The sequence below is a fragment of the Phocoena sinus genome, chromosome 5 (assembly GCF_008692025.1).
Source record: "Phocoena sinus isolate mPhoSin1 chromosome 5, mPhoSin1.pri, whole genome shotgun sequence".
Lineage (NCBI taxonomy): Eukaryota > Metazoa > Chordata > Mammalia > Artiodactyla > Phocoenidae > Phocoena > Phocoena sinus.
Window position 1 is genome coordinate 65,084,716 of NC_045767.1, and position 27,875 is coordinate 65,112,590.

A 27,875-nucleotide genomic window follows, 5' to 3' on the forward strand; every position below is an offset into this window, starting at 1 on the left:
GCAGACAATGCTCTTTAAATTGTTTTTTAATATTTTTATATCTGAAGGTAGTAAACAGCTTCACTATTTTCTTTTTCAGTTTTTTTTTTAATGATTGCCTATTTATTCTTTAAGTGAACCTCCACAATAATTTTGTTGAACTAAAATTTGGGATTAGAGGACTTTGGTTAAAAGTGCATTAAATGTATAAATTAAATTGGAAATGACTCAATGCTTCCACCCAAACAATTATTCAATGTTTCAGTGTTATATATTTCTTCATTCATCTTTTTTTAATTTATAAAGACATTTTTATAATTTTCTTAAAATAGATAGCATTTAATAAGATTATTCTTAGATGTGTTGTAATTTTCGTGGAAGTGTAATATCTTATGTTTTTTAATTCTTTATTTTGGGCATGTAGGAATACTATTTGTCCATAAGATTGTTTTTCCTGAAATGTGAAAAATAAAATTACCACTCAAAAACTATAAAAATAGAAAAGATATACACTTTGCTCAATAATGTCCAAAACATTCAGAAAAGATTTGGATCCATATGAAAGGCTACAAAGAAACTATGGCATTTTATTCACTGTTGATGTGTGTTTGTTACACATTGGAACTATTGTCACATGCATTTCCATCTAATTTTTCCAATAATAAGAGAGAAGGTGACGTGTTGGTGAGTGTAATAGAGCCCCCTCCCTCAAATTACGTTGCTCTCCATGACCCATCCTAAGTCTCACAGTTCAAGCTAATCATTGACAGAGCTTTACAATCACAAGCTTTTTTACTGAAGCGTTGATAAGACAGTCGAGCAGCTAGTGGCAAATGAAGCCAGGCTGTGAGGCATGATCTCCAGGGAATGAATGGATTTTCTTCAGCACCGATGAAAGAAACATACGCTATAGGAAAACAATGTCCAGCGGGGGACTGCAAAGATCTGTCATCCTGTCAGCATTTATTCTCCTTCGAGCTGTTACTGGATTCTCTGGAGACGGAAGAGCTATATGGTCTAAAAATCCTAACTTTAGTCCGGTAAATGAAAGTCAGCTGTTTCTCTATGACACTTTTCCTAAAAACTTTTTCTGGGGTGCTGGGACTGGAGCATTTCAAGTGGAAGGGAATTGGAAGACAGACGGAAAAGGACCCTCTATATGGGATCATTTCATCCATACACACCTTAAAAATGTCAACGGCACAAATAGTTCCAGTGACAGTTACATTTTTCTGGAAAAAGACTTATCAGCCCTGGATTTTTTAGGCGTTTCTTTTTATCAATTTTCAATTTCCTGGCCAAGGCTTTTCCCCAATGGAACAGTATCAGCTGCTAACGCAAAAGGTCTCGAGTACTATAATACTCTTCTCAATGCTCTGGTACTTAGAAACGTTGAACCTATAGTTACTTTATACCACTGGGATTTGCCTTTGGCGCTGCAAGAAAAATATGGGGGGTGGAAAAATGAAACCATAATAGATATCTTCAATGACTATGCCACATACTGCTTCCAGACGTTTGGGGACCGAGTCAAATATTGGATTACAATTCACAACCCATATCTAGTCGCTTGGCATGGGTATGGGACAGGTATCCATGCCCCTGGAGAGAAGGGAAATTTAGCAGCTGTCTACACTGTGGGACACAACCTGATCAAGGTACTGTACATCTGACTTATTATAGCTTCAGAGGATAAAGAGCAGGAGTTTAAAAGAAACTCTAAGAAATGTATCTTCCATTTAAATAACTCTTTTTATTGAAATCAACTCAATTAATTTTAGTCTAATTCACAAGTTCTATCCTCAAATTTCATTCTTAGTGTATGTTTTATCTATCTAAGCTATTATTAATATATTAATCCAATTATTTTCCTTAAATATTGCACCTTTTAAATTAACTATTTTTAAATCTACTGTTATACATCAGAGCATGAGAATGTGAGTTTACTTTCATTCTGTGGAAAACCAGTCCTTTATAAATTTAATTGTTGAAACCCTTTTCTGACCACATGCAAAAATTTCAGAATTTTATGTTAAGGCATGACCATTTCAAATATGTATTTGTTGTTAGTCTTGCTATTCTTAGTGATATTTAGAAATAGTGAGCTAAATAAATGTTAGCTAACTGATGATACATATTAAATGCAGGAATTGAAATAAATGTATTTCACAGTTGGTTTTATTTGTACTACATGGCAGGAAAGATGAGATTATTTGTTCTAGGAGCTAAAATTAAACTAGTAGCATAAAAACTGGGGAGAATATGCTTTAAGTGTTTTAAAGGAGCATATTTCAAAAGCTAGAGTTTATGCTGGGAAATGCTAACATGATTAAAACAATAGTGAAAATGCAAGCAAAATAATAGCTAATATTTATTGAGCGCTTACTATTTACCACAGATGACATTAAGCATATTACACGCATTATCACATTTAATCTTCATGATAACCTTATGAACTGGGTCCTATTATTATCCCCATTTTAAAGATGAGCAAACTGAAGCTTAGTGAGATTAAATAACTTGCCCAAGTTTACAGAGTAAAATGAGCTGTTGTCAACATGGAATTTATAAATTACAACATTAGTAAACATTGGATGCCTCTATTAAGAATATTTTTAAAAGAGCAATCATTCAGGAATTTTCAAGAGATTTCATCTCACATTGAGGCTAATATCTAGAATCAGACTTCACTTTTTGAGCTAAATGATTTGCTTGGGAAAAATAAATTACCCTGGACACCTGCTACCTTTTGAAAATGAAAAAAGCTTTACTAGTAGGGTTTTATAATGTGCTACGAGACGTAATTTGATTTTTTAATAATCAAATGTAAAATATATAGAAACAGAAAAATGTATAGGAACATAAAATTACTCCATGTCTAAATTTGCACATACAAAATATGTTAATCCTTCTTTTCTTTTTGAACTTTCTGGTTTATTACACGTGTGCATTGCACTATGGTTCAGTCACATCTGCCCTTGCAGTTAACAGATTGCATTACAATCTCAAGGTCATTTACATAGCTTTGAATATAGCTGTATATAGAACATATTATTAATATGTGGGTATACTGTGATTTGGCAAATAGGCCTCAAGGGGAGAAAAATTATAGCTATTAACTATGAAGGTTATGATATATATTTTAGAAAAAATATTCCTTTTATTTAGTTCTTTCAATTATTAAAACAATACATGCTTGTGTAAACTGAGAAACATCAGACTGTACCAAAGGGTACACAATGAAAAGGTTAAATTTCTCCCTCCCTCTCCACCTGATAATCCCAACCTCAAGAAAACTAGTATTAGTAGTATTTTATATAGTCTTTTTAAAGTTATCTATGCAAATACATGCACATATATGCTTATTCAACTTTTGTGTAAAGAAAAATATTCTAAATTGTTAAAAAGTTTTTGGTTACCTGGAAAAATGTTAACAATTAGAATTATCATGAAGAATATGTTTCAGTGATTCATTTAAAGCCTTAAAAACTGACTGATAAAAATACACAAGAAAAAGTTATAACTAACAAATAGATACTGCTTCCAAACCTATCCTATCAAAGCTATATTTTCAGATGTTTTTCATTTCCCTCTAATTTAAGATAAACTCTGCCTCTAACACAAGATTAACACTCTCTGATAGTAAGATAAATTTTATAGTTTTAAATTGATGGATTACATTTTTAAATTATTATGTTTTCCAAATAATTTCTTTCATCCCTTTAAAGTTTCTAAATCACAGACCTACATAAGAAGCATGAGGGGTCCCTTGTAATTAGTTAGAAAGTGAACTCTGCTGCATAACCCAGTGGCTTACAGCACCAGAGAGAAATCTTGCAATCGTCTGGCGGCCTGAGGTGAACTAGATTTGCTCACTTGCTCCCTCTCTGTCCTCCTTCTAACATAGAAAAGATTAATTTGATATTTTATGTTGCGATGAAGTATTTCTTCCTTATTATGTCACCTTGTGACCCAGAAGAAGCATTCTTTAGGACTAGTTTTTTGTCCAAGAATATTTATTGAGTTAAAAAAACTAATATAAAACTAAATTCATGGGTGGTTTATAGACCACTTTATTCCCCAATCCTCAGATATTGAAAAGATTTCACAGTGCCTATTGCAATGTTTCTAGCTCCAGGATGATGCTGAAAACGCCAACTCAGTCTGAAATGTCCTGGTTTGCAGGAAACCTAAATGGTCTAGGCAGTCCTGAGACTGACCTGGAATCTAGACTCCACTTTATGTGGACTTGGTGGCACCTAGAGCAAGTCTTTCAGGTAGAAATTTACCATAACCACCCCTACTAATAGATGCTCCACTCTGAGTTTTTTACAATATTTGGAACAGAAAGAGGGTGACTTTTTTGGCCTTAACCGTCTCTAAGCACTGTAATCACAGCTTTATATATTATCTGTAATCTTTACAACAACCTTGCCAGGTACCTATTATTATCTCCATTTACAGAGTGACATTTCTACCAAGCATCATGTCACTCCCTTGCATAAAATCCATTAGTGGCTTCCCAAAGTTTTAGGGATAAAGTCCCAAGTTTTCATCAAGATCTTCAAGACACAACCCCAGCCTCCATTCCCTCCTTCCTGGCCATCCCCATCCCTCTCCCGTCCCCATCACTAATGCCGACCCCTTGTACCCTACCCTCCACAATAATGCATGACTAGGAGTGCCTTAATTTTACCTTACTATTCCTCTCCACTCAGCCTCTACCAACTCTCTATCCAGCTAGAACACCCTCCTTACTCCCTGCTTTATCCATCTAATGTTCCTCAATACTCAGTTTAGGCAGTCACCAGCTCTAAGTTCTCCTGGACTCATTAGGGTTAGTGTCCCTCCTGAGGGCTCCCACAGTAAAATGTGCTTGCTTTTATCATAGCAGTCTTTTCATATGGTACTTTTCCATCTCCCCCAATTAGTCTGAGAGTTCTTTGCAAAGAGAGACTATTTTTCGTGTGTTTCATGTTTCCAGCACGTAGCACAGAATATTAGGTACATGATAGGTATTAAGATTTGAGGAATGAGTGATTTAGGATTTCTATCTTAAACCTTGTAATCAAAGAACCAATCTCAAGTTCAAAATTCATATTTCATTGCATTCTTGCTAATTCTTGAAATATTGCTTATATTAATCCAGTGGTGTGTTTATAAGTTAGGACTCTTGGTTGCAAGAGACAGAAACCTAATTAAAGTTGGCTCAAGCAAAAGTGTGCATTTTCCTGTAACCAGATCACAGGGATGAAAGGACCCAGTAACCAGGACACTCTCAGAAGCCCTTTATCTCAGTCTCTCATGTCCATTTCTTCTTGTGGGTTCTCCTCATTCTCTCCTTTGTAGAAGAGAGTTCTCTCTCCCAAGTTCAGTTTTTAAAACCCCAGAGACAGATCCTAGCCTGTTTGGCCTATGCACTTGTGCCTCAGAGCAGCAGAGCCACAAGTTTTCACATTAGTAAAGACAATAATGGTGTCGGTTTTTATTCTATTTTTAAAGCAGTAAATATGCATAATAACTGAAATTTATAGATTCCATCCCCTCCTCCTTAAAATGAAATATCTGAGAGCCTCTGAGTAAACATGCAGGGAGGTTGGAGGATATGAGATTGCTCATAAGATGGTAACTCATTCAGTTTATTACTCCACTAAATACTGCCAGCTTCCATGATAGGTTCTGACCACTTCATGGCTTTAAATTATTATCTTTCATAGATGTGAACTGTTTACATAGTACCAGGATTTCTCAACCTGGGCACTATTGACATATTGGGCCAAATAATTCTTTCTTGTGGTGAGTTGTCCTGTGCATTACAGGACGTTTAGCAGCATCCCTGGTCTCTATCCCCTAGATGACAGTGGCACCCTCCTCCACAGGGTTACAACAACCAAAATTGTCTCCAGATGTTGCCAAATGTCTCCTGGAGTTGGGGGGGGGGGCGGGACAAAATTTCTCCCCCTTCCCTCCCATGAAAACCATTGACTTAAACCTATAAATTGGCAACTGGTTAAAGACATGAAGCATAAAAAACAAAAAGTTTGAAATAGAATCAGTATGAGGGATGTAAAATTGTCTCAGTTTTACAAAATTGGCTCAAGGAGATTTTCACCAGACCTGTAAGTCGCATACATAGACTCTAATTTATGCCATATCAGGATGTTTTTAGAGAACAAACGACTCTCTTAAAAATGTTAAATGAGGAAATAATGTTGATGATTGTATCTAATTTGGCTTTTCACACTTTGGGAATAAAGACTGTTCCTACTAACTTTGTGTTATTTGTAAAATACTTGAAAGAGTTGCCCCAAACTATTTCTCTTATATAGTTATTTATGAACAAAACAGTAAACTTACTTTTTGAAAGCTTGTACTTTTTTAAGAGCAAAATTCAAGAATTCAAACAGAATGTTATAGAAGCAATATTATAAATATATAAATATTTATCCATTTTTGATGCCATAACACTGTGTTTCACAAAGTTTGGGTATTTTGTGCATCACTTCATGCTGGCTTTTTTGTTTGTTTGTATATCCAAGTACCACATGCACTATTATTTATTAAAACAGTTTTCTTTAAAAATGTTTATTTTGGGGCTTCCCTGGTGGCGCAGTGGTTGAGAGTCCGCCTGCCGATGCAGGGGACACGGGCTCGTGCTCCGGTCCGGGAAGATCCCACATGCCGCGGAGCGGCTGGGCCCGTGAGCCATGGCCGCTGAGCCTGCGCGTCCGGAGCCTGTGCTCCGCAACGGGAGAGGCTACAACAGTGACAGTCCCGCGTACCGCAAAAAAAAAAAAAAGTTTATTTTGAGGGGAGTTCCCTGGTGGTCTAGTAGTTAGGATTCAGTGCTTTCACTTCTGTGTCCCGGAGTTCAATCCCTGGTCAGGGAACCCACAAACCGTGTGGCCAAAAAAAAAGGTTATTTTGAAAGGAAATTTTATATCCTATTATACACGAAATACCAGTATTTTCTAATATCCTTAAAATAAATATGTAACATTTAAAATAAAAAAATGTTCATCTTTGTTATGCCCAATGTCATATCCCATACAAAAAGAGGTAGGTGTACCAGCCTTGGAAAAGACCACTGAATATGTAAATTTTATTCTGCATTTTAGTATATATTCAGTCGTAAAACCAAACACATTGTGTCATTTTAAAATGTGTCATAAAATGCTTTTTCTTATGTAATTAAAATAATTTTTAAAATATAAAAATATTTATTAAATGGGAAAACGCCAATACTTATGTTTATGTATATGAGTATTTTATATATGAGTATTTTATTTTCTGAATATTTTAAACTTCTTTGAAATAAACTTTTCAGTACAATCTTTAAAGAAATAGACTTATATAAAATAAAATATATGTCAACACTTGTTTGTATACCACACACAAATAATGAAATGATTTTTTAAATTCCTCGGGAGCTCAAGAGATTTCTTAATACTGTGAAAGAGGGTTTCAGGACAGGAAATGTTGGGAAACTCTACTCTAGGTCAAGGCCTCACCCATTTGTTCCTGAGCCTAGGATAAGACTTGATTTATTCCCTATTTTTCCACATCTTTGAGGAACTCTGTCTTGGCGTCATTTCCTCAGAGAAGGTCACAAGTGGCTGCATGTGTATTCGATGTTCAATAAATAATATTAATTATTTTCTATTTAAGGGAGATCTGCCTTGCCCCAGAAAGTATTTAAAATTGCAATTGAATACAAGTGGACTTCAGACACACACACACACACACACACACACACACGCACACACATGCACACCAACCCAGATACTGGCATAAACATATAGTCTTTTCAGAACATGCAAATCAATTTGTGTATACCAGCTTCTATTAAAAAGTTTACATTGAAAGCCCATCTCAAAACAAGGTGCAGAATGTTCATCATCCTTAAAGCTGAGAGGTGTGTTTTGAGGGGTCATCACACTATTTTTTCGATTTTTACGTGTTGTGACAAAAGCAAAAAATACATAAGAAAGTAATGAGAATATTTTGTATTTTTAAAAGAAAGGAAAAGAAAATAATCATCTTTATATAATACACTTCTTAAGGACCTGTCAAAATTCTTAACCAAAATTTAGTGCTAAAACTGCAAAAACAGCTGTGAAAAAGCCACCATTCACATGATTTATAGCTAAGCCTTCTTTGGCAAAAGACAGCTGCCATTGCTTTCTTTTTTCTTTTTTATTAATTAATTTATTTTTTATTTACTTATTGTTTGGGCCGCATTGGGTCTTCATTGCTGCACGTGGGCTTTCTCTAGCTGCAGCCAGGGAGGGTTACTCTTCATTGCGGTGCAGGGGCTTCTCATTGCAGTGGCTTCTCTTTTTGTGGAGCATGGGCTCTAGGCACACGGGCTTCAGTAGTTGTGGCACGTGGGCTCAGTAGTTGTGGCTCACGGGCTTAGTCGTTCCACGTCATGTGGGATCTTCCCAGACCAGGGCTCAAACCCTTGTCCCCTGCATTGGCAGGCGGATTCTTAACCACTGCACCACCAGGGAAGTCTCTGCTTTCTTGAACAAGAAGTCTGCAGTGTTTCACAGGCACATTTAAATAGATTAAGTGTCATTTTTAAACCTCTTTGGCCCAACCCCCCCTACCAATATCTTGAAGACTAAGTGTAATATTTTGAAATGGAGTTTCTAGCTGGAGCATTTTTAGCTTGCCTTGGTTAGACAGAAGCAAAGTCTTCAAGGATCGTCTGAAACGTTCTTTTCCATGAAAAAAAAAAAGGAAGTTTTAAAAACTCCCTTATTAAAGATGGGTTGCAAGACAATAATACATTAAAATTAATTTTTGCTAAATCTTGTAGCTAAAAACTAGCCCAAGCTTTTCTGTCAGTGAGAAGGTTAAAAACAAACTTACTTGCTACCTTCCACCACGTCCCCGCCAACACCAAAAACAAGCAAACAAACAAAAAAGAACACAGAAATGGGGAGCATAAAGGACAGAGATTGGTCTTAAGTCTTAAAATGGAGACTTGAGACAATTATTACAGATAACTTTTTGACATTCTATCATACTATTCTTAATAACTATTTTTTTTTTTTTTTTTTTTTTTTTTTTTTTGCGGTACACGGGCCTCTCACTGTTGTGGCCTCTCCCGTTGCGGAGCACAGGCCTCAGACGCACAGGCTCAGCGGCCATGGCTCACGGGCCCAGCCGCTCCGCGGCATGTGGGATCTTCCCGGACCGGGGCACGAACCCGTGTCCCCTGCATCGGCAGGCGGACGCTCAACCACTGCGCCACCAGGGAAGCCCAATAACTATTATTTTAAGCAGAATTTTTTTCACACACCTAACGTATTGTCAGAAACTGTACTAGGTACTTTACATATGTTAGCTCATTCAATTCTCACATCAACCCTGCCAGGTAGATATTCTTATAGGCATTTTATAGTTGATGAAACTGAAGCCCACAGAAATTTGCCTGAGGTTACAAAGCTGTACAAGTGTGGGTTTTTTACTCATAAAAGTGTCAGATCCAAAATTTAAATTTCATCTGTCCGAATCCAAGCTAGCAGGTTTAATGACATGAATCAGCTACCTAGCCTCAGTGAAAAACAATTTACAGCCTACAACTCCATTGCAGCCACTTGTGTTGATGCAGACTCAATAGATATTTGACTCATATTCCCTATTTAAAGACCAAAACAGGGCTTCCCTGGTGGCGCAGTGGTTGAGAGTCCGCCTGCCGATGCAGGGGACACGGGTTCGTGCCCCAGTCCGCGAAGGTCCCACATGCCATGGAGCAGCTGGGCCCGTGAGCCATGGCCGCTGAGCCTGCGCGTCCGGAGCCTGTGCTCCGCAACGGGAGAGGCCACAACAGTGAGAGGCCCGCGTACCGCAAAAAAAAAAAAAAAAAAAAAAAAAAACCAAAACAATCTATGTATATCCACTCATCTGTCAATGGACATTTAGGTTGCTTCCACGTCCTGGCTATTGTAAATAGTGCTGCAATGAACAGTGTGGTACATCTCTTTTTGAATTATGGTTTTCTCAGGGTATATGCCCAGTAGTGGGATTGCTGGGTCATATGGTAGTTGTAGCACATATACATGATGGAATATTACTCAGCCATAAAAAGAAACGAAATTGAGTTATTTGTAGTGAGCTGGAGTCTGTCATAGAGAGTGAAGTAAGTCCGAAAGAGAAAAACAAATACCGTATGCTAATGCATATATATGGAATCTAAAAAAAAAAAAAATGGTACTGATGAACCTAGTGGCAGGGCAGGAATAAAGACATAGACATAGAGAATGGACTTGAGGACACGGGGAGGGAGGGGGAAGCTGGGACGAAGCGAGAGTAGCATCTACATATATACACTACCAAATGTCAAATAGCTAGCTAGTGGGAAGCAGCTGCATAGCACAGGGAGATCATCTCGGTGCCTTGCGATGACCTAGAGGGGTGGGATAAGGCGGGTGAGAGGGAGACGCAAGAGGGAGGGGATATGGAGACATATGTATGCACACAGCTGATTCGCTTTGTTATATAGCAGAAACTAATACAGTACTGTGAAGCATTTATACTCCAATAAAGATCTATTTTTAAAAATCTATCCGCATGTTTTATTTGTCCACAAAACCTATGAACAATTTATCACTGACCCATACATTAACCATTAGTTTTTTCCTTTGTTCCCATGATTTTACTTTTTATTTGCTCAAAACTTTAGTGTCCCATTAAAGTGCTGTGAAATCACATACGTGTGTCCTCTGCAATGCCATCTAAAGTTTAAAAATGTTAAAACAATCATTCATTTAATTAGCTAATGCATAGTACATATATATATATATATATATATATACAAATACATATATATATATATATATATTTTTTTTTTTTTTTTTTGCCACGCCACGCAGCTTTTGGGATCTCAGTTCCCTGACCAGGGATTGAACCCGGGCCACAGCAGTGAAAGCCCAGAATCCTAACCACTAGGCCACCAGGGAACTCCCCATAGTACCTATATTATTCTCCCAACTCATCTTCATTAGGATCTAAGACACCTCTAACAAAATATAGGAAATAATGTTCAAACAAGTTAAAACTAGTATTCTTATAGATGGTCCTAATCAAATTTGAATAAAAGGTAAAAACAGCTTTCGGATAAGAATTGCTAAAAAGTTTCAATAACCAGAATACCATTGTTAGACAGAAGAGTCATGTAAAAAAAAACTATTTGTAGACGGCAATTGGTATTTTATAACCTTCAAGAGAGCAGTATTTACCTTTTCTAATCATTAAGTAGAAAAAGTTATACTTCGGTGAATGATTAACAGGTTTAAATAAATGTAATTATAAATGTTCAGAGAATAACATTATGATCGTATTTAAACAGCTTAATTTGATATGAACACTCTCATACATGGAAAATTAGGCCCAACTGGAGAACAGAAAATATTGTAAGTAGTGGAAACAGTGCTAGATATGACGAAATTATGAACTGAGGGAAACTTCACACTCGTTTATAATATAATACATGTATCATTTAATTGCATGTAAAAAATCTTACTGAGAAAACTCAATATTAGAAAATAGTCTATGTTAAAAAGGAGTAATTAAAATTATAGAACATTAACAGCAATTCTCTTGCTGAAAAGTAGAGGGATGCTGAGAATAGATCAGAACCTTCTAACTTACTAACCAATAAACAGTGAATCACAGAAGTAATTAAAGTGATTTCCTGGGTGATCTAATAGTGCTACTTGTTTGGGGGAGCCTTAAGACTGATGAAAACCAGGATCTTTTAGTATTTGGAGGATTCCATTCATTGGTTCTTTATAGCATCATATCTTGACCACAGATTATGTGACTGAATCTTAAATAAAGAGCTGGGTTTACTGTTATCAGTTCTTCTTCCATGTTAATCATGTGTGTATTGTACGCCTCCTCCTTCTACCTTTGAATATCAACGTATTATTCCGGAGTAAAAATATATAATGAAATCCAGAATAACAGAACTTTTCATTTAAGTTTCTTTTTTTTCCTTTGAGATTTTTGGAACTTCAGAGAAAGTGAAGAGTAATAGCATAGAGCAATTTAATTCACTGACAGAAACCTTCTGTTTCAACCAATTCTCATGACTTTTTTAAATTTCAAAGATAATGAATTTTTACTGCAAAACATTCAAACACAGAAAGACATAAAGTTAAAAAGGAAAGCTCTCCTCTTTTCATACTCCCTAATCCAATACCCTAGAAGTAACAACTGCTAGCAGCTTGTTCAATGTCCAAATATTTTTCTATGTATATATAAGCATATACATATAGTCATTTTTTTACAGATTTGAATATTACTACATTAAGCTTTTGCTATCATTTCTAATTAATTAAAATGTAGACGTATACTGTTTTTCTTCTACTTATTTCTATACTTCTCTCTCCTACTAGAGGTCAGAGTTCATCTGAAGGCAGGAGCTATCTTGTTAATATTTTTTCTAAATGTTACTAAGGTGACTTGCATTTTTTTTTTAAGCAGTCTCCATAGAGACTCTCAAAAATTGCCAATGCCAACTATATTTCAAGTCTTCATGGCAGGGTATTAGGAAAATTTTCAATTAGCAATAATCATGCCTCGGATAAACCTCATTGGCTATGATACTGCCACTGCACAAAGCTACCTTGTGTTTGTTAAATAAGTGTTTATAGACTTGAATTTAAGCAATCAATCAACATAAATGAATGAAGAGTGAAGAAAAGGATAAAATAATAGCCCTGGGTTGAGGCCTTCCCTGGTGGCACAATGGTTAAGAATCTGCCTGCCGGGGCTTCCCTCGTGGCGCAGTGGTTGAGAATCTGCCTGCTAATGCAGGGGACACGGGTTCAAGCCCTGGTCTGGGAGGATCCCACATGCCACGGAGCAACTGGGCCCGTGAGCCACAACTACTGAGCCTGCGCGTCTGGAGCCTGTGCTCCGCAACAAGAGAGGCCGCGATAGTGAGAAGCCCCCGCACCGCGATGAAGAGTGGCCCCCGCTTGCCACACTAGAGAAAGCCCTCGCACAGAAACGAAGACCCAACACAGCAAAAATAAATTAATTAATTAATAAAAACTCCTACCTCCAACAAAAAAAAGGATCCACCTGCCAATGCAGGGGGCGTGGGTTCAAGCCCTGGTCCAGGAAGATCCCACATGCCGCAGAGCAACTAAGCCCGTGTGCCACAACTACTGAGCCTGAGCTCTAGAGCTAGCGAGCCCCAACTACTGAGCCCATGCACCACAACTACTGAGCCTGCGTGCCACAACTACTGAAGCCCGCGCCCCTAGAGCCTGTCCTCTGCAGCAAGAGAAGTCACTGCAATGAGAAGCCCACGCACCGCAACAAAGAGTAGCCCCCACTCGCCACAACTAGAGAAAGCCCACGTGCCAAAGAAGACCCAACGCAGACAAAAATAAATAAATAAATAAATTTATTTTAAAAAAAAATAGCCATGGGTTGAAGGAAAGATATAAGTAAAAATGATTTCTCTAAACTTGATTTTGCTGATGTGTATAACTTCTTGAAGGGGAAAAATAATTAAGCAGAACAGAAGGTAATGCCGATGAACTGTTTGACTGGGGACTGAGGGGGTTGGATGAAGGCGTAATCAAAACCATGACTCTCAGATTGTCTCTTAGAGTGTTCCTGGCACCCAAACACTGTCAGATGGCTTTCTCAATGTACTGGCCCTTGTTTTTGTACCATGTCTGTTACATACCCTTGCATTTGCACAGCCTGTTCAATCACCTTTGAGTCTAAGATGTAAAAGTGTGTTTCAAAAGCTCATAATTTAATCTGTATCATGTCCAGAAATCACAGTGATCTAGAGGCTGAAGGATTTAGTTCTAATTCTGGCTTTGCACTAACCGAGACCTTGGGCAAGTCGCTTCTTTTTTTTTTTTTTTTTTTTTTGGCCACGCCATGCGGCTTGTGGGATCTTAGTTCCCTGACCAGGGATCGAACCCCAGGACCCTGCAGTGGAAGCACAGAGTACCAACCACTTGACCACCAGGGAATTCCCAAGTCACTTATTTCTTTTGCTTCAGCATCTTATTTATAATAGAGAGTTTTTAAGAATTGGACCAAATGATCTCTAAAGTCCATCTTCTATCTCTAATTAGCAGGCAAGAACACAGAACTTGGAGCAACACAGCCTGGGCTTGACTTTGCTTATGAGCAAGCTACCTAACCTCTCTTCCCTCTCCTATAAAACAGGAATAATAATAGTACCTACCTCTCAAGATTTAAATGAGGATTAAATGAGATAGTACATGGAAAGTGCTTAGAATAGTGCTCAGCACATTTAGCACTAAATATATGTTCATTCTTATTACTGTTTACATTGTAAATTTTCTATGGTTCTGTAATTTAACCACTATTCTGTTATATTTGATCATGAAAGTCACTCATCTTTAAGGACCATTTAATTATGATTTGTTCAAAGGTGATGCTGGGCTAACTGCCATGCAACCACAGCGTCCCTGCCCTTTCAGTCTAACATTGACAATGGTGTAATGATCACCATCCTTGGTCAAGACAGTCAAGTGTAGAAATGGTTCCTAAGGGACTAATTTATCCTCTGACACCAGTAAGGACAATATCCAATGTCAACATCGCTGGTTCTAGGAAAGAGGTACAGGGAATTACACATAAATGTTACATGCTGTACTAGACACTTGGACAACGACATGGTTTTCTGAATACCTCAAATTTGCTGGCAGGTCCTCCATGAACTTTCTAGGTGATCCTAAATTCCAGACACATATAGATATTTTATTCTCAACAGGTGAGAGTGGGACCCTCATTCTAGGACTGTTTAGTTCTTTTAAAAACCAAGTACAGCCAAAAGAAAATATAATTTTAAAACAGTATGCTGTGGTTCATGTCAAATGGCCTTTCCCCAACATTCAAAATTTAGAACTGGTGGGACATACAGAGAGCACGATGGTTTAGTATAGTGATCAGAGAGGCCTGAATTCACATCCTGTCTCCACAACTACCTAGCCTCTGTGAACTTCAGTTTCTTCTCTAAAATGGGAAAAGTAAAACCTGCTTTGCAGAGGCTATATTATCAACAATGTATGTCAGGTCACCGACGAACTAGCTGATCCATAGTGGGCATTTATTCAACAAGTATTCTATGCCATGCTCTTCCCTGGACATCTGTATGTATAACTGTGAACAAAAGAGCTACAGTCCCTGCACTCAAGAAGCTCGTAGGTCAGGAGTGGATCTATGTTGCATGGGCCTGAGACTTACATAAGGAAAAAATTCAAAATTATGGACACAAAAGTTGGTACGAAAGTAAACATCTATTTAGAATGAGAAAAATATTACACCAAATTACTGTGGTCTTGGAGATTCAGATTCCTTATTTTCTGAACTCTCTTCAAGGAATTTATCAGAAATATCGATACTTACTTAGAAATGTTTCCAATCACTACCTGGCTCCCCACCCTCCCAGCACATTTCATGGGGACTCAGGCGAGTGAGGAGTACTGAAGTTTTAGCTTCCTTAGGTTCATGGTCAGTCTGCCTTTGTTGCAGGCCCCCAAATGGTAGGTCTTATTTTTGTTTCTGTACAAATTATATTATTTGTAATTTTCAGAGTGGTTTCTATATTGACTATCTTTAACTTTTTATTCCTAAATCCTGAGGAAAGGCTTAAAGTCTCCAACCCAGGTCATTTTAGCTTCAATTATACTTGGAGATACAGTCTTTTTGCATTAAAAAGATTACTAATAGGATCATTATTGTTATTATTATTATTGTATTTAGTACTAACAGAATTTAGTACATTAGTATTGTATTTAGTACTAACAGAAAGCTTAAAATGTCATTTCACCTTCTGCAAAGTTGGCATGCAACTGTTCTCCTTGGGCAAAGAACCTGAACTTCAGTAAGGTACCAATTTACTGATATTGATTTCTTCTAAGTGCCCTTCTAATATCTGGGGAAACCCACAGATGCTTCATTTAATAAATTATGAACTTTATTCTAGACATTTTTCCCTTTGTGTTGCCAGGTTTAGATTCTGGCTCAGGCATTGGTTTAGTTTAGTAATATTATAATTGAAATTAGAATTCTATAACAATAATAGGACTTTTTTTAAGGAACAAATATATTAGAGTTTAGTTTTTACATGATTTCTATGTGGAAATCCTGACACTAGGCAAATTGATAGCAATAGATGATTTGTTAGAATAAGTTGAAAATATAATGATTGAAAAGAAAATAGGAGGAAAACAAATTTTAATATGATCATTACTAAGTTAGTCCAACCATAGAAAATATGAATTCAAACCATTAAAAATAGAATGGGTAAATATTTTCTTTATGAAAGGTGGTAACTTTTGTTAATATTTAAATTCTCTCCTAAGAATAATGAGGGTAAGATATTATTTCCAAGAGAGTTTCAAGATTATCAAAAAATTAATAAGAAAATGACAATCACATAATTTATTTTTAGCAATGAACAATAAAGTTCACATATCTTAAGCACCCAATAAATATTTGTGGAATGAATGAATGTTAAATAATCTGGAAGAGCAGCAATTGTAACTAGTAGAAAACTTGATACTTAATATAAAGAAGTGCTGAGTAAATTAAATAATAAATCAAACTGAAATGAATCCTAGCCCAAATGAACAATGAATAATTTTGATCAGCAGCAAAAAAATAAATGAGGACAAAGCGGTCAGCTGCGAGCCTTGAGAGGTCAGGGAGCGCCATCTGTGAACACCCCTCAAGCCTACACAACTCCCCACCGTTCTGCACAGCAGGTTAAATAATTTTCAGGTTGCTCTTCCAAAGTCCTTCAAATTTAGGTTCATGTGGTTTTCATAGGGTCTTTACATGTATTACCTCATTCCATGTTCACAACGATTCTCTAGAGTGTTTATTTTTAGCTCAGTATAATGAAGGAGGGAACTGAGGCTGCTAAGAGGAAATTGACTGATCCAAGACCGTAAAGCTAATTAGTAGCAGGGCCAGTACTAGAGCCTGGGTGTCCTGCTTTCAAGACCCGGGTCCTGTCCCCTGTGGTACCAAGTAGGTGAGTAGCACTGTTATATCATTCATGATGGCCAGTTATCCCCCGAAAGAGCAATCAATGATTCCAAGCAGATGGTCAGAAAACACTCTCAGTGAAGGACAAAATGTATGGAAATCAATTTGGAAACATGAAAAACAATTCAAAAAATAGGTAGCTCATTCCTGGGATTCAAAAAAGGAAAGGATTCAAACAAATTAAAAGCTATATGACCAAAGTTAGTTACTACATTATTTATGACAGGAAGGAAGGAAGGCATGAAGAGAGAGAAAAAGAGAGAGACCGGAAGGAGGGAGGGAAGGAGGGTAAGTAAAGGGAGGGAAGAAGGAAGGAAAGATGGCAGGAAAAGGAAAACAAGCTAATTTTTATGAAAAGAGGGAGATGACTAAGTAAATCATATTTCATCAGATTGATGAATTGTTATATGAAGATTATTATGAAAACTAAAAATAACATGGAAAATGTTAGAGTGACTTTAGCTGGGAAATATATTTGGAAAAGTCGGGGGGAACACAGAAATACGAAAACAGTTTGCTCTGTGGAGTTTTAAAGTATATTTTCTTTAATGTTTTCATTTAATACTTTATTAAATAGCTCTAACAATAAACAAGTTTATAGTTCACACGAAAATATTTCAGCCAAAATGTGGATAAATTCACGCACAGATTTGAAAGTTTAACAAAAATTTACTTTTTGACAAACGATTGGGTGTTCCTTAAATACAGACATGCGTGATGAGGTAGGTTTCTTCAATGCACGCCTTCCAAAGCACTGCCTTCCACCCGTGTCCCTTCTACCACATCTCCCTGACCTCTGACCCCTTCTTCATCTTTGTCTAAAGTTGTCCAGCTATCTTATTTGCCTCCTATCATCCACAGAACTTATCTGAGTCTGGACTTCCAGGGGCATCAAAGAGCTGCTACGTTAGATTAGAGGAGGGAACAGAATGAGATATTAGGCCCCTGGCTGTCTCTCAATGACATTAGGCCCTGCTATCTGCCTCAAAAAGAAAAAGCTGACTTCCCCTTTAAGCTACTGAATCTAAAGAACAAAGGTTGAAGCTCCCTTAAATCAATCATTCCAAAGGTAGACGGCCTTGTACAAGATAGAGGGTAACCTTGGAAAATCACAGAATGACTGTTGTGCAAGGTTGCAGGGCCCAGGTTGCACTCCCCCGCCAACCCCAGTTCAGTTTCCCCAACAGACCTCCCTTATGAGTGTTGGACCAAAGCACACGCATAGATACCCCAGTTTCATCAGGAGTTATGTCAAACTCACTGCCTCAGAGCAATAGTTTTTACCTTGTTACCTGGTGAACAGGATCAGGTTATAACTACAAGTGCTGCACAAAGAACCTCCCCCACATTCTCCACATGAGGATGGAGAGGCTGTCTTCAGCCCAGAGCAAAGATAACCCTAGATACCTTGATAGCCTATGCAAATAGCAGCAAAGGTGAAAGAGACACTGTGAAACACCAAGGTCAACTTGGGGCATAACAACACATGTATATATAGATATATGGAGAGATATATATGTCCAGAAAACTCGCTTGGAAAGCTATTGCAAAGGTACATGTCTGTCATCACAGCTTAGGTCATCTTTCATATAGTTACAGAAATATGCAATAGAATATCTATTTCAAAGAAAAGCCCCCCTGCTTTTTTTCCTATTAGAACCGGTTAACTGCTATTAGGACTGGTTTATTACATTTATACTAATTTCATCTCACTCTCCCTTTAGTGTCTGATGGCATCATATTCACAAGGCAGCTAGTTTATGGCTCAGAATCTTACGTGTGTTTAGTGCTTCACAGTTTACACATAAGAGGTACACACCCACCCTAAAGAGGCATACTGATCACTCATTGCGGCTTTTATGGTTGAAAGCGCTGAGGCTACCAAGGGATTAAGTGACCACTTAGAATAAAGCAAAGAATGCCTCCCTGTGAATTCTAGTAATGCATGATTACTTTTGTTTCAAATCAGGAAAAATGCAGTTAAGAGTTTCTGCTGTGTATACACTACCAAATGTAAAATAGCTAGCTAGTGGGAAGCAGCCGTATAGCACAGGGATATCAGCTCAGTGCTTTGTGACCACCTAGAGGGGTGGGATAGGGAGGGTGGGAGGGAGACACAAGAGGGAGGGGATATGGGGATATATGTATATGTATAGCTGATTCACTTTGTTATACAGCAGAAACTAACACACCATTGTAAAGCAATTATACTCTAATAAATGTGTTTTTAAAAAAAAAAAAAAAAAGACTTTCTGCTATGATTCCAGCCCCAGAAAAGTCCAGAAAGAGCTGCTGAGACCACTTAAGGTGGAATCTGCCCTGGGCTGCCCTGAGATTCCTTTCAGAAGCTGGAACCTAGGGGTGGAGGCAGGGGAGGAGGCTACAGCCTGAACACTTTTCTGAGAAGGATATTCGTAAGGATCTTTGGGAACATTTTGGTGCTAAGTGGTTCCAGGATCTTCCAATGAAAACGGAGTAAGAACAGGTAGATAGAGGTAATACCTTGAGGCATCTACTTCTTCAGAAAATCTTTCATGGAATTATTTAAATTAGCTATTCTTGCATAAAGCAAGGAGACACCAGTTTTGGAATCCTCAGCCCTTACATTAATGTCTATCTTTCCCCACCTAACAGAGTTCATGGAACATTTTTAATGTCCACAGGATCTATTAAGTTTGAGTCATTGCTTGTAGTTTTTTGTTTTTGACCTTCAAAAAGGCGCTTTTGGATAATTCAGCCCAATATAAAACATCTCCAATGAGCAAAAGGAAAGCTAAAGAACAAGACTGAAAGCAGACTTTGTGGGTTAAAAACAGTAAGGGTTTGTGCCCTTGTTTTAGAAACACCCAATCAGAGTAGAAATTAGCAGTCCTGGGAAGAGCCATTAAGAGACGAGCAAGTCAGAGGCTGAGAGGAGGAGAGGCGGATACATAAAGGAGCAAGCTCTGGCTGGCCAGGCAGGAAGGAGACCTTGCACATTTAACTGGCCTTGAGTCCTTAACTGGAGTCCTCAAGTTAAGAACCATACAGCTAGCTCATGGTTCTTTATTGAACCATGCCTCTGCCTTAATTTAGTGTCTTATTTTATTGTTTTATATGTTTCTCTTTCATACATTTTAGTTTTATTTTCCCATTAAGATTATTGGCTCCTGAGAGCAAATCCCTGCACCATTTATTTCAGCCTCTCAGGGCAGGGCAAGACAGGCATTGAGTCAGCGCTCAGTAAGTACCTAGTAAATAGACCGGAAACTGATCGTGAGGCTCTGTTTTTTTTGTTTTTTTAACATCTTTATTGTGGTATAATTGCTTTACAATGGTGTGTTAGTTTCTGCTTTATAACAAAGTAAATCAGTTATACATATACCTATGTTCCCATATCTCTTCCCAGGGTGTTTTAAGTGAATGCAACAGGTAATGTAAATTCCAGGGGGACCAATAATAATAACATCCATCTTTAGGCAGTAGCTCCTAGGTGCTCTATTCTATGCTACATATTTAATATGTACATTAGCTCTACATCTAACAACAACTTTACAAAGGGTATTATTATTTTTAACTTCCTTTTACAGCTGAGGATACGAAGAGATTTCAGACAGGTTAAGTGCCTTATCTAAGGCTACTATAGTTAATACCTGAACTTCAAGCCCAACTGTGCTGATGCCAAATCCTACACTATTTCCACTGGTTTTCTGAGTTGTGCCATGCCTGCCACCCTTTTATAATAATAGTAATAATAGCTAAGGCTTATATAGAGCTATACTGTGTGCCAGCCACCATTCTAGAGTGCGTTAATTCATTCAATCCTTACAACAAGCCTAGGAGGTAAGCTCTCTTATTATCCATTTACGGAATATAGAAATTGTATTATCCTGGACTTCTAAGTTAGGGCCAAAAGAAGACTCTGTAGAACAATGAAAGAGCACTGCTCTGAGTCTTTCTATGCAGAGGAAGAAACCCTATAATCCACATAGTATCTCACCTGTACCCAGTCCTGAGAGAGCCCGGAAGGGAGCCAGGGAGAGGAGAAGTAAGATGGAGCTGGGACAAGAGCTCTCTGCCTGCCTCTCAGTAATCCTATACGGGAGGCTTTAGGTTGGAAGCACAGGGGAAGTGAACAGAGAGCAGACTTTGCGGTCATCAGGGTTCCCTGGCAGCTTTCCCCTGCAGCACCCGACGCTTCACTAATCTGTCCACGAGAAGACCTTGTATCAGCCAAGTCACAACCCTTTGAGTAAGGACAGTAAAGATTAACAATATTTTCTTGTTCTTAGGCTCATTCGAAAGTTTGGCATAACTACAATAGAAATTTCCGCCCACATCAGAAGGGTCTGTTATCAATCACGTTGGGATCCCACTGGATTGAACCAAACAGATCAGAAAACACAATGGATATACTCAAGTGCCAACAATCCATGGTTTCTGTGCTCGGGTGGTTTGCCAACCCTATCCATGGGGATGGTAACTATCCAGAGGTGATGAAAAAGAAGTTGTTCTCCATTCTACCCCTTTTCTCTGAAGCAGAGAAGAATGAGGTGAGGGGCACAGCTGACTTCTTTGCCTTTTCCTTTGGACCCAACAATTTCAAGCCCTACAACACCATGGCTAAAATGGGACAAAATGTGTCCCTCAATTTAAGAGACGTGCTGAACTGGATTAAACTGGAATATGGCAATCCCCGAATCCTGATCACTGAGAATGGCTGGTTCACAGACAGTCATGTGAAAACAGAGGATACCACAGCCATCTACATGATGAAGAACTTCCTCAACCAGGTTCTCCAAGGTTGGTTGCACATTAGCTCAAAACAACTGTCTTGAATACTTATGCTATAGGGTATTTAAAGTCACCTTTGAATATATCATTATTGTTGTTCCGGTCATTGTTGGACTTCTCTATTTTCCAATGTTGACAGAATTTTTTAACGTGACTCTCGTCCTTTTTTCTTTATAAATGTATTTATTTATTTATTTTTGGCTGCATTGGGTCTTCATTTCTGTGCATGAGCTTTTCCCTAGCTGCAGCGAGCGGGGGCTACTCCTCGTTGCGGCGCGCGGGCTTCTCATTGCGGTGGCTTCTCTTGTTGCGGAGCATAGGCTCTAGGCATGCGGGCTTCAGTAGTTGTGGCACGTGGGCTCAGTAGTTGTGGCTCGCGGGCTCTAGAGCGCAGGCTCAGTAGTTGTGGCGCACGGGCTTAGTTGCTCTGTGGCATGTGGGATCCTCCCGGACCAGGGATCAAACCCACGTCCCCTGCATTGGCAGGTGGATTCTTAACCACTGCGCCCCCAGAGAAGTCCCACTCTCGTGTCCTTTTAAATAAAGGTTTGAAAACAATAATTTTAGACTGTAGATACATCCTTAATTGGCAACAAGATGCTGTTTCATTCCTTTTAAAAGGACATAGTGCTAAAGGAGACATGTCAAAACTTTTCTAACAGTAGCATTTTAGTCTAAGATGCTGAAAGCTTTTTTTGATTGTGCTCCTTTTACTCTACTACGTGACTCAATGACGAAAAGTCTGAAGACAATGAATGAGCCATGAATGGCTAAGGTGAGCAGCTTCTATTGTTCTTGGATATTTCTCTAACCCCTGCCCATCCCCTCATTCCTTTTCCTTTACTCAGGTAGTGACATCTGCAGGTGGCTGACTGAAATAATGGAGCAGAGGACAAGCTCGAATTACGATGTTCTGTCTCCCACAGAGTTGGGCTCCATTTCTCTCCTATATAAAGGAATTCTCAGTGGATCTTTCTACAACTCTGTAGCTCTCTTTAGAAGTCACAAGCTTGGAGGGAATTCCCTGGAGGTCCAGTGGTTAGGACTCATGGCTTTCACTGCTGAGGGCCCGGGTTCGATCCCTGGTCAGGGAACTAAGATCCCGAAAGTGGCACAGCATGGCCAAAAGAAAAAAAAATGTCACAAGCTTGGAGAAAACTCCCTTGTTCTGCAGAAGAGAGTGTTCAGGGAGGGTCCTCAGGGAGAGCAAGATGTGCTGTCCCAACTTGCAGGAGGAGCACATGGAACAGAGCCTTGCCCAGCCACGGGGCACATGCACATGGGGGCCTCCAGAGCAGAGGACTCTGCCCACAGGGCCTGAGCCAAATTGCAAGCACTTTGGCAAAAGTAGTGTCATTCCCCAGGCGTTATCATTCCACCACTCCTCAGGACCCTACGACACCAGAGAGACTAGAACCAGGGCCTGCTGAAACATATTTATTTCATCAGAACCCCTTTTTTTAGGCCGTGCCATGTGGCATACAGGACCCCAATTCCCCAACCAGGGATGGAACCCACGCCCCCTGCAGTGGAAGCACAGAGTCCCAACCACTGGACCACCAGGGAAGTCCCACATCAGAATCTCTTGACATCAGTTCCCTTGACATTGACTCCACCTTTTCGGAAAAGAATATCAGTGATAAAACCCCCAAATTGCAGAAATGAGACATTACCATGAGAAAATAAAAGCTTTTAAGAAAAGAAAAACGGTTCACGATTGATTGGGGTATTTGTTGTTTTTATTGCATATTTCATTTTTATCTAGTTCCTAAAAGTTATTGAATTTAAAGCTAGAAAGTTCCTGAGAGATCATCTTTTCCAAACTTCTCTATTTACAAATGAGGAAACAAGAGATCGAGAAACTTGCCCAATAGCCCCATCCCAGGAGCACAGTAGAGCAAGCCCTCTCCCCTCCTGCCCCTCGGCCCAGTCAGTTCTTGTTCTCTTACATCACTGTGCTTCTTTCTCCTCCTTAAATCTACATTCACACATGCGCATTCTCAAAGCTGATATTTCAGTCCCCGAGGATTGTTTCACAGAAGATAGTTTGTCCACAAATGTGAACCAGCCCAAGGTTGAAATGAGAAACTCTTGGTCACGAGCAGACATCTACATTGGTCCCAAAGGGTTCTGGAAATCATCATGCCCTCTGACACAGATTTTTTTTTTTTTTTAACTATTTTAATTCAGTATTTTACTTTTTTTTTTTCTTCTTATAAATCCTCAACTGCTATTTATTTATTTTTGGCTGCGTTGGGCCTTCATTGCTGCACGCGGGCTTTTTCTAGTTGCTGAGAGCAGGGGTTACTCTTCTTTGTGGTGCACAGGCTTCTCACTGCGGTGGCTTCTCTTGTCGCAGAGCACGGGCTCTAGGCACACGGCTTCAGCAGTTGTGGCCTGTGGGCTCTAGAGCACAGGCTCAGTAGTTGTGGCGCACAGGCTTAGTTGCTCCGCAGCATGTGGGATCTTCCCAGACCAGGGATCGAACCCACATCCCCTGCATTGGCAGGAGGATTCTTAACCACTGTGCCACCAGGGAAGTCCTCTGACACAGATTTGCCCACTAAGCATCAGGAATGTTTTAAATTTTATCCTTTAACTGTGTCATTCACTTGGGAAGACCACTCTAGATGAAAATAATTGCCCCTTTTCAAATATAAAAATAAAATTTCTATTTGATATATTGGGCCTGCAAATTTAGGGAAAAGGTTGGTTTCACAATATGCTGCCCCTGGCATGTCATTAGTGAAGTCGTAAACGTGAACCAGAGTGTGTAGAGTCCTCTGAACATCTCTGCTTTTTTCCTTCTGTGCAGCAATCAAGTTTGATGAAATACGAGTGTTTGGTTACACTGCCTGGTCCCTCCTGGATGGCTTTGAATGGCAGGATGCTTACACCACTCGCCGAGGATTATTTTATGTGGATTTTAATAGTAAACAAAAAGAAAGAAAGCCCAAGTCTTCAGCACATTACTATAAACAGATCATACAAGAAAATGGTTTCACTTTGAAAGAGTCCACACCAGATGTGCAGGGTCAGTTTCCCTGTGATTTCTCCTGGGGCGTCACTGAATCTGTCCTTAAGGTAAGTGGCTACTTACAAATTAACTATAAAGTGGTGCAAATGGTACACAATATTTTCTTTCACTTTGCTCAGTGACATCTAGGAGATAGCCGTCAGACAATATCAAATACCATGATCACCTGGAGGTTATGAGGGGAAGTTAGGGAAAGAGGAAGGAAGAGGAAGAATTCATGCTTACTGAGAGCTTTTCATACTGCCCTCAAGTTGTATACAGTCTAGAGTGAACTTACAGTCATTTTTGTGAAAGGCATTTGTTAGTAGTGTCAAAATTAAAGGAAAATAATTTTATAGATTTTTTTTTTTAATTTTTTGGCTGGACTGCACGGCTTGCAGGATTTTAGTCCAGGGACTGAACCCACGCCCCCAGCAGTGAAAGCACGGAGTCCTAACCACTGGAACGCCAGGAATTCCCTAGATTTTTGTTTTGTCAAAAGCAAATTGTTAGTGGCCTTTTATTTAAGTGATTCTTCTTATTTGATAAATTTGGATTATTTGCCTTATGAAGTCTTTATACCCCAGTGGGGCCTCCTGACTTGTCTCATTCCTCACCTTCTTCAGATGTTTACTCAGATGTCACCTTCTCAGTAAGGCTTCCCTCCACTCCAAAAAGCATAACTCCATCACTATCAGTGCACATTCCCCCTTCCTGCTCTATTTTCCTATATAGCATTCATCATTCTCTAGCATACTATGTACATTACACATTTCCCTTTTTTCTCCAGCTTTACTGAGATACAATTAACATACAATATTGTGTAAATTTGAGGAGTATGATGTGTTGATTTGATACGTTTATATATTACAAAATCGTTACCACTATGGCATTAGCTATCACTTCCATACCATCACACGCAATTCCCATTTCCTTTTTTGTGGTGAGAAAATTTAAGATCTACTCTCTTAGCAACTTTCAAGTATGTAACACAATATTATTAACTATAGTCACCATACTGTACAACAGGCCCCCAGAACATGTTAATCTTATAACTGGAAGTTTGTGCCCTTCAACCGGCATCTCCCCATTTCCCCCACCCTCAGCCCCTGATAACCACTTTACACATTTTTCTTACTGATCACCTGTCTTCCCCTACAAGAATGCAAACTTTCTCCTCAAGCGGGTGGAGAGGTTTGAGGCTTTGCTGCCTGCTGTATGCCTTACTAGAGCAATGTAAGGCACATGGCAGGTGCTCAATGCATAGTGCATGAATAAGGTCAACTTTTAGAGCCAGGTAAGCCCTTCAAAATCTCTTACTCCAAATCCTTCATTTTATAGCTGAGGAAAGTAAGACCCATCAATTAATAATTGAGACCTAAGTGAATTGCCCAAGGTAACACAAATAGTGGCAGAACTGTAGCAGGCAAACTTCAAGCCCCCAGATGCACAATGCTCTTTCCAAAATAATAATAACTATTTTTTGAAGCTCCTACTATGTACCAAGCACTTAACCGCTGTATGTATGTGCATTCTGTCTACTTAATCTTTTTTTTAAATTTAATTTATTTATTTTTGGCTGTGTTGTGTCTTCTTTGCTGCGGTCAGGCTTTCTCTAGTTGCAGTGAGCGGGGGCTACTCTTCGTTGTGGTGTACAGGCTTCTCACTGTGGTGGCTTCTCTTTGTTGCAAAGCACAGACTCTAGGTGTGCAGGCTCAGTAGTTGTGACCCAGGGGCTTAGTTGCTCTGCGGCATGTGGGATCTTCCTGGACCAAGGCTCGAACCCATGTCCCCTGCATTGGCAGGCAGATTCTTAACCACTGCACCACCAGGGAAGTCCCTATCTACTTAATCTTAAAACCCTCATTTTAAGAGACATAGATGTAGAGAACAAACGTATGGACACCAACGGAGAAAAGTGGCAGAGGGGTTGGTGGTGATGGGATGAATTGGGAGATTGGGATTGACATGTATACACTAATATGTATAAAATAGATAACTAATAAGAACCTGCTGTATAAAAAATAAATAAAGTAAAATTCAAGGGCTTCCTTGGGTGCGCAGTGGTTGAGAGTCCGCCTGCCGATGCAGGGGACGTGGGTTTGTGCCCCGGCCCGGGAAGATCCCACATGCCGCGGAGCGGCTGGGCCCATGAGCCATGGCCGCTGAGCCTGCGCGTCCGGAGCCTGTGCTCCGCAACAGGAGAGGCCACAGCAGTGAGAGGCCCGCATACTGCAAAACAAAATAAAATAAAATAAAATTAAAAAAAAAACCAAACCTCATTTTATAGGCAAAGAAACCGAAGTTTAGGTAGGTTACATAACTTGTCCGGGTTACCCAGATTTGTCTGTCTCCTGACCATTATGTTATAAGACCCCACAATACCACACTATTACCTGTATTCTAGAAGCATATGGAAAAACAAGATGTGCAAGTGATAGGACCAGACAAAAGGGCCCAAACCATGAGTGGGCAAAGTTATGAATCTCAACCCCTATCAATATTTAAATAAGACTTTAGTAAAGGCTCAGAGGTGATAAAAGGGGGAAAGATACAGAGAGTAATATAAACACAGTGACTCACCTTCAGTTTGTGTCCTCTGGAGAGCCACCTACTTACCCAGTGTCTATCTCCTCCTCCACATGGCACAGGCAGCCCAGCTTTTCCATACCACTTCAAGTAGGTTTATATTTTCCAAAATTCCAGACCCAGCAAAGAGAGGCCCCAGGGGAGACAAGAATTCCAGCCTGTACATGACCCAATCTGTAAGTTCCTGCTTCCTCTGAAGACCCATCTGTTCCCCGGTGTTTGACACTGTGAATGTCTGCCCCCTCTGAGGACCCTACTCCTATTACTCAGAGAAAGAGCTGATCACTTGGGTCAGGGGAAAGTAATTCTGTGATCAATCAGGCCTGGGTTTCTTGCTCACACCTGGAGCCCATTAAGGAGTCAGTGTCCCTTGAGCTTAAACCAGGAGTGAGGATGAGTGGCTCGCCAAGAAAAATTAGGGTGCATTATGAAAACTCAGCCAGATGATGTA

The 27,875-nt window shown here is 39.2% G+C and overlaps 1 protein-coding gene and 1 non-coding gene across 2 annotated transcripts in view; one reads left to right on the plus strand and one right to left on the minus strand.

Moving 5' to 3' along the window:
• Positions 1-812: 812 nt before the first annotated feature.
• Positions 813-27,875, plus strand: part of KLB (klotho beta) — a 35,677-nt gene continuing 8,614 nt past the window's right edge. Inside the window, 3 exon segments of the mRNA XM_032633073.1 lie at positions 813-1,637; positions 21,318-21,828; positions 24,635-24,903. Of these exon segments, the coding sequence (XP_032488964.1) occupies positions 813-1,637; positions 21,318-21,828; positions 24,635-24,903 (1,605 nt within the window).
• LOC116754847 lies at positions 12,478-12,617 on the minus strand. Its single transcript, XR_004350181.1, has one exon. It is a non-coding gene; the product is annotated as a U4 spliceosomal RNA (small nuclear RNA).